General features: G+C 40.1%; 1 protein-coding gene across 2 annotated transcripts in view; it reads left to right on the top strand.

Moving 5' to 3' along the window:
• The window catches only part of KIAA0319 (KIAA0319 ortholog), an 86,072-nt gene that overhangs the window by 57,748 nt on the left and 3,684 nt on the right, over positions 1-24,640 (top strand). For both annotated transcript variants that reach the window (XM_064281415.1, XM_064281410.1), the window contains exons 12-18: positions 9,814-9,965; positions 11,708-11,846; positions 12,476-12,635; positions 17,276-17,418; positions 19,488-19,610; positions 21,571-21,661; positions 24,350-24,441. In XM_064281415.1, the coding sequence (XP_064137485.1) occupies positions 9,814-9,965; positions 11,708-11,846; positions 12,476-12,635; positions 17,276-17,418; positions 19,488-19,610; positions 21,571-21,661; positions 24,350-24,441 (900 nt within the window). The remainder of the gene's footprint in view (positions 1-9,813; positions 9,966-11,707; positions 11,847-12,475; positions 12,636-17,275; positions 17,419-19,487; positions 19,611-21,570; positions 21,662-24,349; positions 24,442-24,640) is intronic.

Below are 24,640 nucleotides of genomic sequence, written 5' to 3'. Positions count from 1 at the left end.
AATAGTCGTATTAACTGGTCTTCCTTGTAGGAGTATGGATATTATCCTATCACTGACAGCATTGTACTTCAGAATAGATCTTGAAACATTCTTTTTGATGATGAATGCAACACCATTCCTCTTCGAGTTGTCATTCCCAGCATAGTAGACTATATGATTGTCTGATTCAAAATGGCCAATACCAGTCCATTTCAGCTCACTAATGCCTAGGATATCGATGTTTATGTGTTCCATTTCATTTTTGACAATTTCCAATTTTCCTAGGTTCATACTTTGTACATTCCAGGTTCCGATTATTAATGGATGTTTGGAGCTGTTTCTTCTCATTTTGAGTCGTGCCACATCAGCAAATGAAGGTCCCGAAAGCTTGACTCCATCCATGTCATTAAGGTTGACTCTACTTTGAGGAGGCAGCTCTTCCCCAGTCATCTTTTGAGTGCCTTCCAACCTGGGGGGCTCATCTTCCAGCACTATATCAGACAGTGTTCCACTGCTATTCATAAGGTTTTCACTGGCTAATGCTTTTCAGAAGTAGACTGCCGGGTCCTTCTTCCTAGTCTGTCTTAGTCTGGAAGCTCAGCTGAAACCTGTCCTCCATGGGTGACCCTGTTGGTATCTGAATACTGGCGGCATAGCTTTCAGCATCACAGCAACACTCAAGCCCCCACAGTACGACAAACTGACAGATACGTGGGGTAGTCAAAAGTCTACCATTAACTTATTTATTTTTAAAATTTTATTGTGCAGTACGTGAAAGTTTCTCATTAAAAAATTTATACACAATTTGTTTTGTGACATAGTTGCAATCCCTACGTTGTGTCAGCACACTTCCCCTTTCTCTTTCCACCCCGAGTCCTCCATGTCCATTCCTCTAGTATTCCTGTCCTTTCCTAACTTCTTATTTTTTGCTTTGGGCAGGTGTTGCCTGTTTAGTCTTGTATACTTGATTAAACTAAGAAGCACATTCCTCACATGTGTTGTTTACTGTTTGTCTAATCTTCAGGAGTAGCTTCAGTCCTGAGTTAGCTGTTTGTCCGGAGGTCACAGTCTGTGGGGTTCCTTCAGCTTTTGTCAGACCAGTAAATCTGGTCTTTTGTGTGTGTGTGTGCACGTATGTGTGTATGTGTGTGAATTTGAATTTGTTCTACATTTTTCTTCTGCTCTGTCTGGGACCCTCTATTGTGATCCCTGTCAGAGGAGTCAGTGCTGGTAGCCGGGCACCATCTAGTTCTTCTAGGCTTAGGCTTGTGGAGGCTATGGTTCATGTGGTCCATTAGTCCTTTGGACAAATATTTTTCTTATGTCTTTGGTTTTCTTCATTCTCCTTTACTCCGAACGTGATAGGACCAATAGATGTATTTTAGATGGCTGTTCCCAAGCTTTTAATACCCCAGACACTACTCACTAAGGTAGGATGTAGAATATTTTCTTTATGACCTATGTTATGCCAATTGACCTAGATATTGCCTGAAACAATGGTCCCCAGCCGTCAGCCCCAGTAACTCAATCCCTCAAGGTGTTTGGATGTGTCTAGGAAGCTTCTATGACTTTGCCTTGGTCAAATTATGGTGACTTCACCTATATTTTGTGTTGTCTTTCCCTTCACCAAAGTTAACACTTGTCTATTATCTAGTTAGTGATTTCTCCTTCCCAGCCTTCTCCTCCCTTGTAACCATGACAGATTTTTTTTTTCAGTGTATGTCATGGATTGAATTATGTCCCCTAAAAAATGTGTGTATCAGAATTGGCTGGGCTGTGATTCCCAGTATTGTGTGTTTGTCCTCCATTTTGCGATTGTAATTTTATGTCAAAGAGAATTAGGGTGGGATTGTAACACCCTTACTAAGGTCACATCCCTGATTCAATGTAAAGGGAGTTTCACTGGGGTTTGTCCTGCACCACCTTTTATTTTACAAGAGATGAAAGGGAAGCAAGCAGAGAGTGGGGGACCTCATACCACCAAGAAAGCAGTGCCTGGAGCAGAGCGCATCCCTGTGCTAAGCAGCTCCTAGTCGGGCGGGGAGCAGGGGGGAGAAGATTGATAAGAAGGCCGATGGAGAGAGAAAGCCTTCCGCTGGAGCTGATACCCTGAATTTGGACTTTTAGCCTACTTTACTGTGGGGAAATAAGCTTCTCTTTGTTAAAGCCATTCACTTGTGGTATTTCTGTTATAGCAGCACTAGAAGACTAAGACAGTGTGTAAACCTTTTCTTGTTTTTTTTATAATAGTGGTCTTATACAGTATTTACTGTCTTGTGATTGACTTATTTCGCTCAGCATAATGCCCTCCCAATTCATCCATGTTGTGAGATGTTTCACAGATTCATCATTGTTCTTTATCCTTGTGTAGTATTCCATTGTGTGTATGTACCATAATTTGTTTATCCATGCATCTGTTGATGGGCACTTAGCTTGTTTCCATCTTTTTTGCTCTTGTGAATAATGCTGCAATGCACGTGAGTGTGCATATGTCTATTCGTATGATGGCTCTTATTTCTCAAGGATATATTCCTAGGAGTGGAATTGCTGATCATATGCTATTCCTATTTCTAGCTCTTTGAGGAGGCACCATATCGTTTTCCATAGTGTTTGTACCATTTTGCACCCCCACCAGCAGTGAATGAGAGTTCCTATCTCCCTGCAGTTTCTTCAGCATTTATTTCCTATTTTTTAGGGCCAGTAATATCAAGGTGAGATGGTATCTCGTTGTAGTTTGGATTTGCATTTCTCCAATGTCTAATGATCGAGAGTATTTCCTTGTAAGTCTGTTACCAACCTGAACATCTTTTTTGGTGAAATGTCTGCTCATATCCTTTGTCCATTTTTTAACTGGATTATTTGTCTTTTTTGTTGAGTTGTTGAAGTTGTCTATAGATTTTAGAGATTAGATTTTTGTCGAATATACCATAGCCAGAGTTTTTTTCCCAGTCTGTAGGTTCTGTTTTTACTCTTTTTGTGTAGTCTTTTTGATGAACGTAAGTGTTTAATTTTTAGGAGCTCCCAGTTACCTAGTTTATCTTCTGGCATTTGTTCATTTTTAGTTATGGTTTGCATTCTCCTTATGCCATATATTAGGGCCCCTAGCATTGTCCCTATTTTTTTCTTCCATGATCTTTATTGTTTTAGGTTTTATATTTAGGTCTTTAATCCATTTTGAGATAGTTTTTGTGTACGATGTGAGATATGGGCCCTGTTTCATTTTTTTTTTACACGTGGGCATCCGGTTATGCCAACACCATTTGTTAAAGAGACTGTTTCTTCCCCATTTAATGCACTTTGGGCATTTGTCAAAGATCAGCTGCTCATAGCTGGATCGATTTATGTCTGGGTTCTGCATTTTGTTCCATTGATCTATGTGTCTGTCATTGTACCAGTACCAGACTGTTTTGACTACCATGGCTCTATAGTAGGTTCTGAGATCAGGTAGTGTGAGCTCTCCTACTTTGTTCTTTTTCTTTAATAATGCTTTACTTATTCAGGGCCTCTTTTCCTTTCACATAAAATTGGTGGTTAGATTTTTCATCTCATTAAAGAATGCTGTTAGTATTTGGATAGGGATTGCGTTATATCTGTAGGTCGCTTTGAGTAGGATTTACATTTTCACAATGTTGAGTCTTCCCATCTGTGAGCATGGTATGTTTTTTTGTTTACATAGATCTGTTTTGGTGTCTTCCAGTAGTGTTTTAGAGTTTTCTTTGTATAGGTCTACTACATCCCTGGTTAGATTTATTCCTAAGTATTTTATCTTTGGGGGGACTATTATAAATGCTGTTGTTTTCCTGATTTCCTTTTTGAAGTTCTCTTTGTTGGTTTATAGGAATCCAATGAATTTTGTATGTTGATCTTGTATCCTGCTACTCTGGTGAATCTATTACTTCCAGTAGTTTTCTTGTGGAATCTTTGGGGTTCTCTATAGGATCATATCATGTGTGAATAGGGATAGTTTTATTTCTTCCTTTTCAATTTGGATACCCTTTATTTCTTTTTCTTGCCTTATTGCTCTAGCTAGGACTTCCAGCACAGTGTTCAATAGGAGTGCTGACAAAGGGCATCCTTGCCTTTTTCCTGTTCTCTGGGGGGATGCTTTCAGCCTCTCTCTGTGGAGAATGATATTGGTTGTTGGTTTTCTGTAAAACAAACAAACAAACAAAAAACCCATTGCCGTCAAATTGATTCCAACTCGAAGTAACCCTATAGGACAGAGTAGAGCTGCACCATAGGGATTCCAAGGAGTGGCTGGTGGATTTGAACTCCTGAACTTTTTGTTAGCAGCCTGGCTGTTAACTACTACTGCACCAGCTGCTTTCTCTAGAGGCCCTTTAGTATGTTGAGGAATTTCCCTTCTGTTCCTATTTTATTGGGAGTTTTTTTTATCAGGAATGGATGCTGGACTTTATCAAATGCCTTTTCTGTGTCAACAGAGATGATCATGTGATCCTTTTCTTGTGTTTTATGTGATGGATTACGTAGATTGATTTTCTAATGTTGAACCATCCTTGCATACCTAGTATGAATTCCACTTGGTGATAGTGTATTATTTTTTTGATATGATGCTATGTTACATTGAGTAGAATTCTGTTGAGAATTTTTGAATCTATATTCAGGAGAGATATTGGTCTATAATTTTCTTTTTTGTGTGATGTCTTTGCCTGCCTTTGGTATCAAGATTATGCTGGCTTCATAGAATGAATTCAGGAGTGTCCCTTCCTTTTCTGTTATCTGAAATAGTTTGAGTAGTTTTGGTGTGAGCCCTTATTGGGATGTTTGGTTGAATTCTCCAGTAAAGCCATCTGGGCTAGGGCTTTTTTTGTTGTTTTGGGGAGCTTTTTTTATTACCTCTTCTATCTCTTCCCTTGAGATCGATTTTTTGCCTTAGTTTGTGTTAGTTTAGGTAGATAGTGTGTTCCTACACATTTTCCATTTCCTCTAGGTTCTCAAATTTGTTAGAGTACGGTTTTTCATAGTATTCTGTTATGATCCTGTTTATTTCAGTTTGGAAACCCTGGTGGCGTAGTGGTTAAGTGCTATGGCTGCTGACCAAAGGGTCGGCAGCTTGAATCCACCAGGTGCTCCTTGAAAACTCTACGGGGCAGTTCTACTCTGTCCTATAGGGCCGCTATGAATCGGAATTGACTCAATGGCACTGGGACTGGGCTTATTTCAGTTGGGTCTGTTGTAATGTCCCTATTTCATTTCTTATTTGGGTTATTTGCTTCCTCTCCTTTTTTTCTTTTGTCAGTTTGGCCAGTGGTTTGTCGATTTTTTTCAAAGAACCAACTTTTGGTCTTGGTCTTTCTATTTTTCTGTTCTCTATTTCATTTATTTCTTCTCTAACCTTTATTATTTCCTTTCTTCTGATACCTGTTGACTTCTTTTGCTGTTCTCTTTCTGTTTGTTCAAGTTGCAGGGCTAACGTTTTGATTTTGGCCTGTTCTCTTTTGATGTGTGCATTTATTGTTGTAAATTGCCCTCTGAGCACTGCTTTTCCTCTCTCCCAAAGGTTTTGGTATGATGTGTTTTCATTCTTATTTAATTCTAGGAATTAATTTTTTTACTCCTTTGATTTCTTCTATTACCCAGTTGTTTTTTAAGCAAGGAGCTATTCATTTTCCATGTATTTGATTTTTTTTTTCCTTGCTCTTCCTGTTACTGCTTTCTACTTTGATGGTGTTGTGATCACAGAGAATGCTTTGTATTATTTTGATGTTTTGGATTTTATTGAGGGTCGCTTTGTGGCCTAAAATGTGGTCTGTTCTGGAGAATATTCCATGTGCATTGGAAAAGAATGTATACTTTGCTGCTATTGGGTGGAGTGTCCTATATGTCTGTAAGGTCAAGTCGGTTTGACTGTGGCCTTTAGATTTTCTGTACCTTTATTGAGTTCCTTTCTAGATGTTCTGTCTTTTACCAGGTGGTGTGTTGAAGTCTCCTACTACTGTTGTGGAACTGTCTGTTTCTCTTTTCAGTGCTTTTAGAGTCTGTTTTACGTGTTTTGGAGCTCTGTCGTTGGATGCGTAGATATTTATTAGGGTTACATCTTTTTGGTGGATTGTCCCTTAAATCATTATATAAAGTCCTTCCTTGTCTTTCATGATTGTATTTGCCTCAAAGTCTGTTTTAGCTGAGATTAGTATTGCCACTCCTGCTTTTTTTTGGGGGGGGGGGTGGTTACTGTTTGCTTGATATTTTTTTTTCCCGTCCTTTGATTTTTAATGTATTTGTGCCTTTGTGTCTGAGATGTGTCTCTTATAGACAGCATATTGTTTTTTTAATCCATTCTGCCACTCTCAGTCTCTTTACAGGTGCCTTTAAGCGCTTTATATTCAGTGTGATTATCAATAGTTGTGAGTTTAGTGCTGTCATATTGTGCTTTTTTTTTTTTTTTTTTGGTCTTGTTGGCATTTTCTTTGTTCCTCTTACCTTCCTGTGCTGAGTTCTTTTTGTTTGTGAATTTTCTTTCATTATTATAGATTTTATGTTTTTCTTTTGATGTGTAGGTTTGTTAATGTACTTTGTGATTACCTAGAAATTTATGCTTGTCATCCTATGTTTGATTTTATTTTATTACTTGATAATGCCTTGACTTCCTCTCTATTTGAAAGTTTTATACCTACACTGTTTATTCCTGCTTTTATTGTTTTGATATTGTTGTCATTTACAGATTGATGTCTCTGTTTCCCTGTTTTAATTCTTTTAGCTTTGTTTTATTACTGAGAATTCTTAACTTAGGTTGGTATCTGGCTGATGCTTTCCTCTGTCCTAAACTCAGGTTGTTCCCTGATGTTATTGTTTCCCTAACCGAAGGACTCCCCTTGATACCTCTTGTGAGCTTGATTTGGTTTTTACAAATTTCCTTAATTTCTGTTTGTCTGGAAATGACCTAATTTTGCCATTGTATTTGAGAGAGAGGTTTTCGGGATGTATTATTCTTGGCTGGCAGTTTTTTTCTTTCAAGGTGTTTTATATGTCATTCCATTGCCTTCTTGCCTGCATAGTTTCTGCTGAATAGTCAGAATTTAATCTTATCGTTTCCCCTTTGTATATGACTGTGTTTTTCTCAAACTGCTCTCAGAATTCTTTCTTTGTCTTTGATTTTGATAAGTGTGATTATGATATGTCTTGGTGACTTTCTCTTGGGGTCTGTCCTATATGGGGTTCTTTGAGTTTCTTAGATAGTCACCTTTTCATCTTTCATGATATATGGGGAGTTTTCTGCCAGCAAATCTTCGACCATCTTCTCTGTGTTTTCTGTTTTCTCCTCCTGTTCTGGAACTCTGATGATGCCAATTTTTTGCTCTTTATTATGCCCCCCATAATTTTTAGGTTTTCATCATTTTTCTTTATACGTTTCTCTGATTTTTCTTCAAAGTAATACCCATGGATTTGTCTTCAGTCTTGCAGACTCTGTCTTCCATTGTTTCAGATATGCTCCTAAAATCTTCTATTGAATTGTCCATTTCTGAAATTTTGTTGTTTACCTTTTAGATTTTAGTTGTTGTTTTTGTATGATTTCTAATTGTTTATTTATTTTGGCAGTTTGTGCTTATATTTTTTTTCCTGAATTGTTCTGTTGCTTTGTGTTTTCTTGATTTTGACTTTATTTTTGTTGGGTTTGTCTGTGTTTCCATGATTCTGTCTATTTTTTCCTTGATTATATATGTGTTTTCCTTGATCTCTTTCCTAAACTGTTGGAGAACCCTAAATATTAGTCTTTTGAATTCCGTATCAGGTAGTTCCACTGCTTTTTCTTCTACCTTATATCTGATTCTTTGTTTTGTTTACTTTCTAGAGCCATCTTGTCCTGTCCTGCTTTTTTTTTTTTTTTTTTTTTTATATTTGGATATTGTCTTTTGCCTGTAAGACATTAAGGTATTCTTTTTTTTATTGAGTGTATGTTCATTTTTTTTTGTGTGTGCTGCTTTTTTTGTTTGTTTTGATGTGTTAGACGGGTGGGCCTTGTTGCTTACTCATCTGTGGGCACAATTGCTCTCACCACCTCGTCCACATGGGCAGAGCAGCAGTAGGCAGGGTGCACCTGTTTCACTGTTCACTGGTTTAACAAAGTGGCTTAGGGCAGACTGGGTGGTCTCTGTCTGCCTCATGATGTTGGCCCAGTGGTGTGGGAGTGTGTTCACAGCCCCTTGCCAGATGGGCAGGGGTGTTGTATGGGGAATAGTACCAGCTCTTTTCCCACCATTCATCAGCTGGTTGAGTGGCAGGAGGGGAAGGATGGTATGGACCCGGTGAGGTGGGAGACGTAAGCACTGAGATGCTCTAGCTGCGGCGGCACAGTGGGGGCCTGAGAGAAAGCATTGGAAAGTGGTGCATGGGGCTAGGTGGGACGGAAAAAGAAAAGGAAGAAAGAAAAAGAAAAAAGGGAACAGTTTTTAAAATAAATAAAAAGATAAATGGTGCACAATTGGGAGCCAATGATTGGAACCAGATGGACCTGGGGGCTGGTAGGAAGGGAGGGGAGGTGACATACAGAGCTGGGGCGGGGGGGGGGGAAGAAATGGAAGGGGAAAAAAAAGAAAAAGAAAAATGGTGGCACAGTGGGGGCCAGCAAATGGGGGTGGGGCAGACCTGGGGCAGTGGTGGGTTAATGCGTCAATGGGTTTCTAGCTGTGGTGGCACTGCAGGGGCTGGCAGGAAGGAGGGGAGATGGTATATGGGACTAGGGAGGAGGGAGAAAGAACAGAAAGAAAGAAAAAAAGAAGAAAAAAATGGCAGCACAGTGGGGTCCAGTGAGTGGGGGCAGAGTGGGCCTGGGGGCCAGTGTGAAGGAAGAGGAGGTGACATATGGGGCTAGGTGGGAGGGAGAAAGAAAAGACAGAAAAGAAAGAAAAAAAATGGCAGTGTGGCGAGAACCAGCGTGTGGGGCAAAATGGACCCAAGGCGGCAGTGGGCCACTGGTTCCATAGCCACTGTGGTGTGGCAGGGGCCAGCAGGAAGGCGGCAGAGGTGGTGTATGGGGCTAGGTGGGAGGAAGAAAGAAAAAATCTCTAGTGTCCTTTCTCAGGATGAAAGTGGCTGATGACCAATAGGATGTTAATAACTCCCTTGGAGCAACACTTGGCTATCCTGACCCCCAGTTTCTGAGGCCTGACTTGTTTTTAAGGAAAAGTTGTGTCCCATCTGAGCAAGTAAGATTTGCCTCATAGCAGCCTCATCACCAAACTGGGGCCAGTTCTTGTTATGGTCTCCCCACCACACCCCTGTTGAGCTAGATGCGTCTTTGTCCCTCACTTCTGAGTCTGTTACACCAACAATTGCTCTTTTAGTAGCTCATTTATATCTAAGAGTCAGTCAGAGGAGTGAGGATCTAATTATCATTGACTCAAGTTATTTATCTTACTTAGGCAGGCAAGATTCAGCAATACCAGAAATCAAAATATTTCTGTGGCCAGGTGGTGTGGACCAGTACAAAATTATCTATATTTAAACCAAATCATTTTCACTTTCTGAACCCTGAACATAAGTACGATCATTACTTCTATTTTTTAAGGAGGAAAAAAAAATATAACAATATTAGTTAGAAAAATTCCCAATGTTTTGGCTGCCACCTGATCTTTCATCCCAAATCACCACTAGGTAAGCACAACATGGCTTTAAGAAAGTCTATATAACTAAAAAAAAAAAAAAAATTTTTTTTAGTTATATATTATTACACGGGTATTTTGGGCAGAAAATAATATCCTTTGGGTATTTTCAATCTATGTATCTAACAGTCATGGATATTTTATATACACTGCTTCTAATACCAATGTTTTTAAACCAATCTCTTTACTTTCATTTTTGCTATATTTGACTTAGAAAATAATAGTCCTCCCAGAGCCCAGGCTGGTGGCAGACATGTTCTTGTGCTTCCCAATAACTCCATTACTTTGGATGGTTCAAGGTCTAATGATGACCAAGGAATCGTGTCCTATCTGTGGACCCGGGATGGCCAGAGTCCAGCAGCTGGAGTGAGTACTTAAAGAGAATCACCCCTAGACCACCTACTGTGACCTTTCTATTATATCTTCATTTCCCTTTTCACATTCCCCACTAAGGTTATTATGCTTATAGGTTTGAGTGCTCTGAGGGTTGGAGACAGCAGGTTGTTAGATTTAACAAAAGCCGAAAGCCTTTCTGACTTTTTCTGTGGACAGACTTTGGATAGGGTAGGAAACCAGGAGGGCAGTGGTGGTTCAGTAGTAGAATTCTTGTCCTCTATGCAGGACACCTGGAAACCCTGGTGGCATAGTGGTTAACAGCTATGGCTGCTAACCAAAAGGCCGGCAGTTTGAATCTACCAGGCACTCCTTGGAAACCCTATGGGGCAGTTCTACTCTGTCTGATAGGGCTGCTATGAGTCAGAATCGACTCAACACCAATGGGTTTGGTATGCAGGACACTCAGGTTTGATTTTTGGCCAATGCACCTCATGTGCAGCCACCACCCATCTGTCAGTCGAGGCTTGCATGTTGCTATGATGCTGAACAGGTTTCAGCAGCACTTCCAGACTAAGATAGACTAGGAAGAAAGGCCTGGCAGTCTACTTCCAGAAATCAGCCAATGTGACCCTGTGGATCACACATGGGGATGGCACAGGATCATGCAGTGTTTTCTTCTGTTGTTCATGGAGTTGCCGTGAGTAGGGAGCCAACCTGACAGCAGCTAATAACAACAACAAACAACAGGAACCCATAGCCTGGAGGGATTCTGAAGCCAAGTCTTCCAGTGGAGACCATTCTGCTCCTCGCTTTCCCATCTTGCCTGTTTTAGTCGAAGTGGATTCTTTCCTGTTCCTCACATTGCACCAGATGGGGCAATAGGACAATTTCACAAGTGCAGAAACTGAGGTATAGAGGTGGAAAATGACTTGGCCAAGGTCACGTAAGTCATCCTTGACCAAACCTACAGAACCCAGGTTTTTAAGCTCCTGGCTGGCATTTCCCCCTCATTAAATCACTCTGCCTCTGAGGCTATAAATTTAGGTTTATTTTCATTCCTGTTTTTGCTACATACTTGAGACATATAAATATACTCTTGGGGCTGTACCAAAAGAGTAGTCACAGGGAAGGAACTGAAAATGCTTTGTACTTTCTAAAGCACCTGTAGAATTAATAATATTCAGGCTAGGTGGTGCATTGGCTTCTAAACGTCATGATAATGAGTCTCTGTTCAGAACGCTCTTCTATTAGTGAGTTCAGAGCAGGGATCTGGGAGATTCTCCTCAACTTCTTTTGAGCTCTGACTCCCACAGAACAGAGATGTTTCTGCCCAGCTTCTTGGGTCACTTGAGAAGGTGAACATGATACACTCCGAGGGAACCCAAGATGAGAGGATTGTAAAGCTATGTTTAAAAATAAGACCCAGAAAACTCTTCAGAGAGAGTACCTCACCTAAAGGCCTTTGCCCTTAATTCAATGATCTTTCTCTCTCTTGGATGAAAGTAATCAGTAATTTCTGGAAAGTCCTTGTGGCCAGTAAGCTCAGCTCAGGAAGGACTGTATGAGGAATTTGTGTGCCATGTGCCTGATGTGGAAAAGACACTGAGGATTCCTTCTATCTATACCTAACCTACCACCCTTGTTCCTCTTCAACTCCCTGTTAAAATCATGCATGTGTGAAAAAATGGGATGCTGAGGTTTGCAATCAACAGAAACTCAGAAACCGGGAACTGAGTACTGACAACTGCCTTGCGAATTGCGTTACTTTATAGGATGTAATCGAAGGCTCTGACCACAGCACAGCCCTGCAGCTGACCAACCTGGTGGAGGGTATCTACACTTTCCGTCTGAAAGTCACTGATGGCCAAGGGAACTCGGACACGGACACTGCCACTGTAGAAGTGCAACCAGGTGTGTGTGTGTGTGTGTGTGTGTGTGTGTGTATGGGCTTCTGAGCTGGAGCTCTCCACTGCTAACCAGAAGGTCGGTGGTTCAAACCCACCAGCCACTCTACTGGAGAAAGATGTGGCAGTCTGCTCCGATAAAGATCACAGTTGGAATCGACTTGACAGCAGTGGGTTTTGTTGATGCCAGAGACAAACACCTAATGTGAAGTGGACACAATGACGCAGTACTGGGAGGGCTGAGGGTGGGGGCCCTGGGGAGGTGACCATACTCCCTGGATCTAATGGCTTGGCTGGATGTCTCCTGGTGTAAACTGAGCAGTACCCACAGTGCTGGGAGACTGAGTTTTTTTTTCCAGTCCTAGGCAAGTGTGCAGGGTGCAAAAATCTCAATTATCCCCAAGGCACACTTGGTTATCTTCTGGAGCAGAATTAATAGACAACAGACTGGGAGAACGCAAGGAAAAAGCACTCTCAGTGCCCTCTGTGGTGTTCAGAAAGATTTCTCTGAGTCCTAAAACCCAAATACAGAAATTACACAGAAGTAAGTAAACTCTGATGCAGTCAGTCCTTGCTCCTTATATTCTTCAAGCCCATGGTTTCCAGGTGGAAATTCCATAGCTTCTCTTTTCCCAGACCCTAGGAAGAGTGGCCTGGTAGAGCTGATCCTCCAGGTTGAGGTTGGGCAGCTGACAGAGCAGCAGAAGGACACGCTTGTGAGGCGGCTGGCAGTGCTGCTGAACGTGCTGGACTCAGACATTAAGGTTCAGAGGATCCAGGCCCACTCGGATCTCAGGTACGGAGCTGTACGTCCAAAGCAGGGTCTGGCCCCACAAAGTTCCTGCTCCTCCCCATCCCACTGCCACAAGAAGTTGTGCGTTTCCTTTGCTTGTTCTGGATTTGTGCACGTACTTTTACCCTACTCATATGTTTTATTTTGTTTTTTCTTCTCAGAGGTCAGTAGTAAGGCCATCATTCTAGTTCCTTCCTACAAGCCTCAGTAAATATTTGCTGATTGAGAATGGTCTGAATAAAGGAGTTAGGACTATCAGAAGGAACTGGTTTTAGCTCTGTCTTCAGAGGGCATACAAATGGCCTGGGGCATGCGAAGAGGATATCTCGTAGCCAGATTTCATCTCTGCCCACATTCACGGGGACTGAGGCTTTTCTCTTAATGTTGATTACCCTTGCTGCCTTCTGGAAGTCCATGACACTCAGATTCTGGCCTTTCTTCTTATAGGATTTAAGTATTTAACTGAGCTTTTTTAAATTTTTTATTTAAAGCTCTTACTCAGCCTATGGCTAGTAGGGTGGGGTAGGAAGAGAAAGAGAGTATGAGAATATGGGAATAAAAACCCATTATACGCAATAGCTTCATTTGCTAGTTATTGTCAGTTATTCTACTTAGGTTAGTATTCTAGATGGGTCTGTAAAGCTTACTTAGAAAATTAACAAATTAAAAACAAATTCTAATTATTTTTTTGCAACCATTTCAAAAATGTGTTACACATCTTCTTTACTTACAAAATGCAAAATACTGAACAAAAGACATGTCTGAAAATCAATGAAACCAAAAGTTGGTTCTTTGAAAAGGTGAACAAAATTGACAAACCTTAGCTAGACTGACCTAAGAAAAAGAAAGAAGACAAAATTACTAAAATCAGGAATAAATTGCTAAAATCAGGAGTGAAAGAGGGGACATTACTACCAACCTTATGATAATAAAAAGGATCATAAAGGGATACTATGAACAATGATATATCAACAAACTAGATAATCTAGATGAAATGGACAAATTTCTGGAAAGATATAAACTATGGCAACTTACTTAAGAACAAAATAAAAAGAGTAGACCTATAAGAAGTCAAGAAATTGAATTAGTAATCAAGCAGTTTCCCGCAGATATTTAAGGAAAAATAAACCCCAGTTCTTCATAAACTTTTCCAAAAAATAAGAGAAGAGAGCACTTCTTAACTCCTTCAGTGAGGCCAGTATTATCCTGTTACCTAAACCAGAGACATCACAAGAAAACTACAGACCAATATCATTTATGAATATAGATGCAAAAATCCTTAACTAAACACTAGGAAACCAAATCCAACAACATATAAAAATGATTATATACCATGACCAAGTGGGATCTATCCCATGAATGCAAGGTTGGATTGACATATAAAAACCAATCAATGTAATAAACCATATTAATAGAATAAAGAACAAAAATCACATGATCATCTAAATAGATACAGAAGCTTTGACAAGATACAACACCCTTTCATGATAAGAATACACAATAAAAAAGAATAGAAGGGAACTTTGTCAACCTGGGAAATCCTGGTGGCATAGCGGTTAAGAGCTATGGCTGCTAACCAAAAGGTCGGCAGTTCAAATCCACCAGGTGCTCCTTGGAAACTCTATGGGACACTTTTACTCTGTCCTGTAAGGTTGCTATGAGTCGCAGTTGACTCGACAGCAGTGGGTTTGGTTTTGGTTTTTCAGTGTTGATCTGATAAAGGACATCTACAAAAAACTTACAGCTAATATCACACTTAATGGTGAAAGACTGAAAGCTTTCCTTCTAAGATCAGGAACAAGACAAGAATGTCCACTTTGGCCACTTCTGTTAAACATTGTACTGGAGGTTCTAGCCAGGGCAATTAAAGGAATAAATGACACCCAGATTGGAAAGGAAAAAGTAAGAGTATGTCCAGTTTGCAGATGACATGATCTTATATACAGAAAATACTAAGGAATCCACACACACACACACACAAAACTATTATAGATAATAAACAAGTTCAACAGGGTTGTAAGATATAAGATCAATATACAAAAATCAGTTGTAGAAAGATGAGAATGTAAGGGGCCAGGGAAACTAGATTAATGGAAATGGAACAACCAGAATGGAAATAATGAGAATGTTCACACGTTGTAAAGAGTGTAATCAATCTTACTAAACAATTTGTGTAGAAATTGTTGAATGGGAACCTAAACCTGGGTATAAACCTTCACTGAAAGCACAATAAAATATTATATAAAATAAAATTATAAAATCAGTTGTATTCCTAGGCAGCAAACCAAAGTCAAATTAAGAAAATAATTCCACTTATAATAGCATCAAAAAGATTAAAATTCTTAGGAATAACTTTGACAAAAGAAGTGAAAGACTTCAAAACGTCTTTAAAAGAAATTTAAAAAGACCTGACTAAATAAATGTAAAGTCATCCCATGTCCATGGATTGGAAGAATTAATGTTATTAAGGTGGCAAACCAGACAAAAAACATCACAAGAGTTTTCAAGTTGGTCTACAGATTCAACACAATTCCAGCTTCCTTTTTGGCAAACCAACCCTAAAATTCATTTGGAAATCAAAAGGGACCTGGAATAGCAAAAACAACCTGGAATAAGAACAGAATAGGAGGACTCACGCTTCTCAATTTCAAAACTTACTAACTAAAAAAACTAAAAGTAATTGAGACTCCAGATATAAACTCTTCATCATCAGTTGGTATCCAACAAGGGTGCTAAGACAATTCAGCGGAGAAAGAAAAGTCTTCAACAAATGGTGCCAAAACAATTGGATATCCACATGTGAAGGAATGAAGTTGGACCTGTACCACACAACGTATATAAAAATCAACTCAAAATGAATTAAAGACCTAAATGTAAGAGCTAAAACTATACTATTCTTAGAAGAAAACATTGGCGTAAATCTTCATGACTTTGGATTAGGCAATGGTTTCTTAAATATGACACCAAAAGGCCTAGCAACAAAAGAAAAAATGGATAAATTGGACCTCCTGAAAATAAACATATCTGTCAGGGACAGCATCAAGAAAATAAAAGGGCAGTGAATAGAATGAGAGAAAATATTCACACGTCATCTGTCTAATAAGTATCTAGGCCCCAGACTTAAACCTCAACAATAAAAAGATAAACAACCCAATTTAAAAAGAGGCAAAGAATTTGAATAGCTGTTTTCTCAAGATACAAGAATGGCCAAGAAGCACATGAAAAGATGCCCAACATCATTAGCTATCAGGTAAATGCAAATCAAAACCATAGTGAGATACCACTTCATTACCCTTCAGTATGGCTAAAGTTAAAAGGCAGACAATAACAAGTGCTTGCGAGGACGTGGAGAAATTGGAACCCTCATATACATTGCTGATCAGAATGTAAAATGGTAAAGTCTTTTTGGAAAACAGTTTGGCAGTTCTTCAAATGGCTAAATGTAGAGTTATCACCCAGTAATTCTACTTCTAGATATATATCAAGAGAAGTGAAAACATATGTCCACATGAAAACTTGTATGTGAATGTTCATAGCTGCATTATTCATAATAGCCAAAAAGTAAAGACAACCCAAGTGTCCATCAGCTGATGAACTGATAAACAAAATGGTGATATATCATACAAAAAAAACCCCAAAACTTATTGCCGTCAAGTCGATTCCTACTCATAGGGACTGTACAGGACGGAGTAGAACTGCCCCATACCATAGGGTTTCCAAGGAGCGGCTGGTGAATTCAAACTGCCAACCTTTTGGTTAGCAGCCAAGCTCTTAACCACTGCACCACCAGGCTCCATATCCATCCAATGAAATATTATTCATCAATAAAAAGAAATGAAGTATTGATATGTACTGAACTGTGGACGAACCTTGGTAATATTATGCTAAGTGAAAGAAGCCAGATACAAAAGGATACATATTGTATGATTCCATTTATACGAAATGTCCAGAAGAGGCAAATCCATAGAGACAGAAAGTAGATTAGTGGTTGCCAGGGGTTGAGAGAATGAGTGAATGGGGAGTGACTACTAAGAGATAGGAGGTTTCTTTCTGGGGTGATGAAAATATTATGTAATTAAATGATGATGATGGTTGCACAACTTCGTGAATTTACTAAAAGTAACGGAACTGTGCACTTTAGAAGAGTACGTAAATTATAGCGCACTTTTAAAAAGGTTAAAAATAAAAACATGTCTGTAAATTATTATCCTGTGTATGGTTGTATCTATGTGCACAAATAATGCATATTGCTCTTTTTATCTGAAGATCTATCAGCTGTACTTTGAGACTGAAGAGCCTTTACTTATGAATTAAAAAAAACCCAAACCCGTTGCTGTCTGACTCATAGCGACCCTATAGGACACAGTAGAACTGCCCCATAGAGTTTCTAAGGAACAGCTGGTAGATTCAAATTGCCCACCTTTTGGTTAGCAGCCAAGCTCTTAACCATTGTACCACTAGGGTGCCTTACTTATCAATATAAACTGATAAATTCCTTGGCCCATAGAATGTGCCCTTGCATCCTGGCCAGGCTACGGAGCTGTAGCAGCGTGTGTCTTCACAGGTCACATGTGTGTATGCTCATGTCCCGCCGGTCACCTGCCTGACTGTGTGGCTGCCCTCTCTCATTCTCTCCTCTGCAGCACCATGATTGTGTTTTACGTACAGAGTGGAAAGCCGCTCAAGGTTCTCAACGCTGCTGAAGTGGCCCAAAATCTGCACATGCGGCTTTCAAATGAGAAGGCCGACTTCTTGCTTTTCAAGGTCTTGAGGATTGACACAGCAGGTATGTCCCCTACGGGAAAATTCTAAGAGGATGAGACTTACCAGTCATGTGTAAGTTTTATTGGCACAGGTTGAGGAATGATGTGTGTGTGGACATTTTCACTTTAGTATCCAGGGACTTGTTTTGCACTTATTTCTCCAGTAGGCTTCCTGTAACACACGTTTGCCAGCTACTCATTGTCTTTGAGGGAAACTGGAAAGAAATGTTGGTCGAGTCGATTTTTAAAACTGTACTTACAGATAATGGTGTTATGAATTGAATTGTGTCCTCAAAAAATATGTGTTGTAAATCCTAGAGCACCTAAACTTGTGGATGTAATCCCATTTGGGCCTAGGACTTTCTTTGTTATGTTAATAAGCCCATAGCAGTGTAGGGTATGTTCTTAAGCCAATCACCTTTGAGGTATGAAACAAGCACATTAGGCATGGAGAAGGAAGCACAAACAGAGGAAGGTACACACACAAAGATCACCAAGGAAGAGAGGCTGAAGGAGACAAGGATTTTCCCCCTGAACAAACAGAGAAAGCCTTCCCCTAGAGCCGGTGCCCTGAATTCGGACTTCTAGCCTCCTAAACTGTGAGGGAGCAGTCCCCGGAGAAGGACATCACGCTTGGTAAAATACAGGGTCAGCGAAAAAGAGGAAGATCCTCAATGAGATGGACTGACACAGTGGCTGCAACAATGGGCTTAAGCATAACAATGATTGTGAGGACAGCAGAGGACCGGGCAGTGTTTCATTCTGTTGTATGTAGGGTCACTATGATTCGGAACTGACTTGATAGCACCTAACAACAACAACAAACTGTGAGGAAATAAATTGCTGTTGGTTAAAGCCACTCACTTGTAATATTTCTGTTATAGCAGTACTAGATAACCAAGACGAGTGGTCGTTGTCAGAAATTGCATATTTAAACTGTCAACAGCGTTAAAGATAGATAAGTACTATTGGCCGAAAAAGCCATGTTTACATAATTTGTTTACCTGGACATCATTCATAATTTAGTTTCTGATGCTACCGTTGTACAGACTGTTGAAAGATTAAGACAGCTTAAAGGGCCTTCCGGTTGTACCTCATTTCACAGCTTCTTTCTTATCACCCTTCCTGGGCACCAAACTGAGTCATAGGTGTGGATGGAAATATGGTCTCTGTCTAAGGTCCCTTTCTTCATCCTATGAGGGCAAACCCAAACCCGTTGCTCTGGAGTCAGTGTCATAGGGTTTCCAAGGCTGTCAATCTTTATGGAAGCAGACTGCCACATGTTTCTCCCATGGAGTGGCTGGCTGGTTCAAACCACCAACCTTTCAGTTAGCAGCTGAGCACTTAACCACTGTGCCACAAGGTCAAGCTACATTAACTATTTTATGAGAGCATGAATCCCTTATTATGGTGAAGCGGTAATTTCAGTAGATGCTGGGGAACATGATATTGTTTGGGCAGTAAAATTAATTTAGTTTCAGATGTATACCTACCTGCAATTGACATTCTCAACTGTAATATGGAATTACTTAATTTTTTAACTCTTTTGTTCTAGCTACAAAAGTAATATGTTTATCGTAGGGAATCTGGAATATCCAGAAAGGCACAAAGAAGAAGATCCTTTAGATCTACAGTCTAGAATTCCCACCCAAAGATAATTTTTGTTAATATTCTGGTGTATTTCCTTCCAGTTCCCCTGTCTCTAGAAATAGTTAATAAAATTGGAATAATTTGATAGATGTTTTTAATCTGATTTTTAACTTCAAATTATATCATGAACATTTTCTTAAATTGTTTATCATTTCTCTTCAATAATATGGTTTTGGCTGCACAGTGGCTGTGAAGATTGATTTTAAATAATGCTCCAATATAGATAAATCTTTGCACACATCCCCAATTATTTTTACTGGAGAAATTCTTAGAATTTATTTTAAGAATTTTGGAATTAGGCTGGAGGGTGCTACATTTTAAGGCTTTTGCTACAAGGTATAGATAGACTGTTCTGCCGTTGCCATAGAAGATGGGAGAGAAGCTGAAGCCAGGGGTTCCTCTTCCCTCTGTGGTCACTGTGACCCTGTTTGCCTCCCTGCAGGTTGTCTTCTGAAGTGTTCTGGCCATGGTCACTGTGACCCCATCACAAAGCGCTGTGTTTGCTCTCAGTTGTGGATGGAGAATCTGATACAGCGTTACATCCGGGATGGGGAGAGCAACTGTGGTGAGTTCTGGTATGATGGTGGCTTTGTGTGAGGAGCGTGACGACAGCCCATTCTGCCATACCAGGAATAGGTGGCTAGCTCTGCAGCTGTGAACATTCAGCCCTTTTCTTACCTGAAGCCAGGTGAACTACTGGGGGTTAAGGTGGTATCCGCAATGTACTGTGCTATTAATACTGTGGGGGGTATGCTTAGACTTTTACATAAAACTTTTAATGAGGAAATTCACTTTGGCAGAGCAGATTTGGCTAACAATTGTTGGCCTAAGAAAGAGTCTCTTTAGGCCACGTGGGCTGAATTCCCCTGCTGTACCTGCCTTGGTTTAGGCTCAGTGTGGCCTTCTGGGGAGTCCCTGAGTGAAGGAAATGGTTAATGCACTTGGCTGCTAACCAAAAGGTTGAAGGTTTGAATTCACCCAGAGGCACCTCAGAGGAAAGGCCTGGCAATCTATGTCTGAAAAATCAGCCATTGAAGACCCTATGGAGCGCAGTTCTGTCCTTACACACGTGGGGTTGCCATGAGTCAGAGTTGGTTCAATGGCAAATGGGCTGGTTTGTTTGTTTTTTGGTGCCCATCTAGTGAAATTGTCCCTAGCGTGGACTTACTGGAATCGAGATGAGAATTTGGTGTGCTCTTTCAGGCTGTCCACCTGAGCAAGAACCAAAAACTAGAGCCACAGCCTCAGCAGGCCAAGCTATTGCCTTAGTTCAGTTCTGGGGAGGAAGCTGTATTTGAATAGGAGTCTACTTCTAAGAGCAAATTTGCTGTCTTGGGGAGCCAGATGGAAATGATTGACAGGGAAAACTAAGCATTTACTGCCGGATTATGCTCCCACTCAATGCTACATAAGAAAATTGAAAACAGCCAGACCCTGGATCGTTACTCCAAGGAGATTATATAATGCTTATTAGAGTTAAACCTTCTGTATTTGCTCCCTGCATTTCTCTGTTCGTGAAATGCTGTTGCAAAGCTTGTTTACACTGAGTTTCTGCAGGGAAGGGGAGGGGATGAAGATCAAGTAGTTTCTGAGTTGCTGTCTGGGCCCGTGGGAAGCGTCTTCATGCCACAGGCAGCTCGACTGATGCCTCATTCGCTTTATTAAAACCAAGCCAGAATATTTTTTTTTTTGCAGGGGTGGGATTGTGGCTATTTTGATTCTGGCATGAGATGCGTCGTAAATGGGTATAGAAGAGGCATGTCTTCTTTTTAAATTATTCCTTCACTACCTGATTTGACAACTTTTGTTTTTAACCGTTAAAAAAATTTTTAATTTATTTTTATTGGAGCATTGGTAGCAAAGCTATGGCTGCTAATCAAAAGGTTGGCAGTTTGAATCCACCAGCCGTTCCTTGGAAACCCTATGGGGCTGCTCTGCTCTGTCCTATAGGGTCGCTATGAGTCGGAATCGACTCGACGGCAGTGGATTTAATGGGTATGTATTTTTATGTATATATATTTATATATAAGGAAAGCCTGGTAGTGTAGTGGTTAAGTGCTATGGCTGCTAACCAAGAGGTTGGCAGTTCGAATCTGCCAGGCGCTCCTCAGAAACTGTGGTGCAGTTCTATTCTGTCCTGTAGGGTCGCTATGAGTCAGAATTGACTCGACAGCAGTGGGTTTGGTTTTTGATTTGATATATGTACATAAAACACAATATTTGAAGCATTACTTTTTTAGTTGATTAATTTTAGTTATTCAGACTATTCTGTTCTCAAGTTAGCATGAAATAGACGCTCCATGAGGTCCTTGAACCATCTGGGCAACAATGGGGTGGTTTTAAGTTGTTGCTTTATTTGTATTTTATCTTGCTTATGCCATGCCACCAGCCTGACAAGGTGTTGTCAACACCACAGATGGCCTTTGCTCCGAAGGACGAAGGAATATTTATTGTGAATCATCTAAATAAAGTTGCTTTGCAAATAGTATATAAACTTTGTCAGCTCTGGTTTTCTTGTCTTTCAGAGTGGAGTATATTCTATGTGGCAATGTTGGCTTTCACACTTACAGGGCTAACAGGGGGTCTAACTTGGCTTTGCATCTGCTGCTGCAAGAGGTACCTGGTGGGCTTGTTTATTTCTTTGTTTGAAATAAAGACACCTCATTAAATGCAAAATTATAGCTTTTGCTCAGGTTTGTTAAAGTGCAAAACTGTTTGACAATTCCTTTTATATGAAGACAAACGAGGTGTTAAAAGTACCTTATATACAGGCTCCGGCACAAGGCATGGTGCCTAGGTAAATGAAGTAATGCCAAAGGAAGGTTTTTCTCGTTACGGCTCTTATATTTTGTAGGAAGTTCAGGGATTCTCTATCAAAGCTAACGCTAGCTTCTATCAGTCACATGTTATGTTCACCAGAGCAGTACCTGAGTGGCCTGACTAAATCGCCCTCAGTACAGGAAAGAGTTCTAGGAACATACTAGTACAAATAATGGGCTTTAATTATTTTAGTTACGTGAAGCAAAAATCAAATCCCTCTACCTGATTCCAGCTCTTTTAATACATGTAAAACTTTAAGCAAGGTAATAACACCACCAAAGAGAAGTTTTGCTCTAGGTTTTCCTTTTATCTTTTTCTTTGGCACTGACTTCTGAGGAGCCCCGGAGCAGCCTCACTGGCAGAGTCTTTCAGAACCCTGTGCCTGACCCTCTGTGAGATTTGTAGGGACGGTGATTACTCAAGTCCTTAGAAGAGCACATGGGGTCCACTTTTCTATATAAAACATTATATCTGCTCTGCAAAGAAGATGGGATAAAAAAAAACAATGGGTTTACCATAATTAATGGTTCCTTTTCAGAAATCACCATTTTATTTGTAATTACTTTCCCCAAGGAAAGCCTGATAAAAGAGAACCAGCCATAAACACTTAGGCAAAGGCCTAAATCCCATTAAGTTAAATCCCATTAAGAAGCATCTGGGGAGACAGTCACCCTACTATGCATGCCTTTAAAAATTCTGCACGTTTGTGCCATGTATCAAGTAGATGAGGGTGGCGGAAGTGGTGATGACTGTGAACATTTATTAATATTTGCCATTGTCATTAATGGTTCTAAGTGCTTCATATGTATTATATTTCTTATTGTGGTAAATATATATGTAACAAAACATTTGCCTGTTTCAACAGTCTTCACATGGACAGTTCAGTGATCCTGTGTTCATCATGTTGCACAACCATCACCATTATCCGTTTCTAAATTTATCCATCACCCTTAACAGAAGCTCAGTGTCTCCCAAGCAAAGATTCCTTCTTTTCCTTTCCTTCCTGCCCTGTATTATCTTATTTAGTCCTTCCATACACATATAAGACTGTTCTTACTCCCATTTTACAGATGAGGACATGGAAGCACAGAAGGGTCAAATAATTTTCTCAAAGTCACCCGACTAGTAAGTGTAAAACCCAGGATTCAAACCCTTGGATTAGAGGCCCACGCCCTTAATCACCATGCTACTCAGAAAAGCACCTTTGTGCTATGTAATATCTGTTTGTTCTCTATACACCTTAGCATGGTTTTGATATATATTTGCAAATAGTCCTCCGTGGCATGGGAAGAGGCACATAGGCCTACCCCAACTGTTGTTTTCACATGTTGTGAAAAAATGAAAGACTGGGTTGTTGCCAATTAATTCTGGGAATTGACCGTAATATTTTTTTTTAATTAATTTTGAATATTATGTTTTAGGTGAATGTTTACATAGTAAATTAGATTCCCATTCAAACAATTCATATACAGGTTGTTCCATGACATTGGTTACAATCCCTGCGATGTGTCCGCACTCTCCTCCTTTCTTGCCTGCCCCGCTTCCATCCACCCAATTTCCCTGCCGCTCCTTGGCTTCTCTTCTTTGCTTTTAGGTAAATGTTGACCGTTTGGTCTCATATAGTTGATTGTTTAAAGGAGCACGTACCTCCTGGGTGTTATTGTTTATTTTATAGACCAGTCTATTATTTGGCTGAAAGGTGACCTCGGGAGTGGCTTCAGTTCCAGGTTAGAAGGATATCTCACGGCAATAGTCTTGGGGGTTCCTCTAGTCTCTTTCAGTCTACTAGGTCTGGTATTTTTTATGGATTTTAGTTTTGTCCTATGTTTTTCTCGCATTCTAACTGGGACCTTCTATTGTGTCCATGGTCAGAACAGTCAGTCAGAACAGTTGGTAGCTGGGTACCATCTAGTCCTTCTGTATCTCAGATGGCCACTCGAAAGTTTTTAAGATGCCAGACACTACTCACCAAACTAGGATTGTAGAACATTATCTTTATGAATTGTTACGCCAATTGACCTAGTTGTCCCCTTGTTGTTGTTTTTTTCCTGATTGGTAGTTCATGACATCTTTTTCTTCCTTAGCCTTTGGAAATTCCATGATAGTATAAGTTCAACTTTTCCTGAGTAAGAAATTATTTATGGAGAAAACTCCATTAACAACACCCAGGTATTCAGGATTAGTCTAAAAGTTTCTGGCACCTTCACCTGAGGTGTAGCTGAGGGTCTGCAGTTAGGTGGGCAGTAGTGGTGTGGCCATTCCTACTCTTACATGTGTTTCTTCAAGATGCATGATATAGCCCTTATCTTACTGAACTCAGTCCTGGTCTTGCATATTGTTATTATTAATAAAAGATTTATAAGATGCCAACCATTAAATACTAAGGACAAAACATTTCCTTCTGTGCCCTCAACATATTTTAAATCCTGGATCCCAGTTACCTTTCTGATGATCTGAGTTGAACTTTTTCATTGTTTCTTTCAGACAAAAAAGGACTAAAATAAGGAAAAAAACAAAGTACACCATCTTGGATAACATGGATGAACAGGAAAGAATGGAGCTGAGGCCCAAATATGGTAAGACAGTCTCCAAGATGATTTCCTGGTACTTAAAATTATTTTATTCAGGTGTTTACCTGAGAGTTATCTTGAGTGAGAGTGAGAATAACAGGCTGGAGTCAGCTCTTTGAGATGGTAGAGTGAGGCTGGGATTCTGTCATGGAAAACAACTTAAATTAACTTATATCAGTCCTGAGGGATATGCTACCTGGGAGGC

Source organism: Loxodonta africana, chromosome 1, assembly GCF_030014295.1.
Source record: "Loxodonta africana isolate mLoxAfr1 chromosome 1, mLoxAfr1.hap2, whole genome shotgun sequence".
Classification (NCBI taxonomy): Eukaryota; Metazoa; Chordata; class Mammalia; order Proboscidea; family Elephantidae; genus Loxodonta; species Loxodonta africana.
The sequence above is the reverse complement of the archived record's forward strand: the minus strand, read 5'-3'. Positions and strand labels throughout refer to the sequence as shown.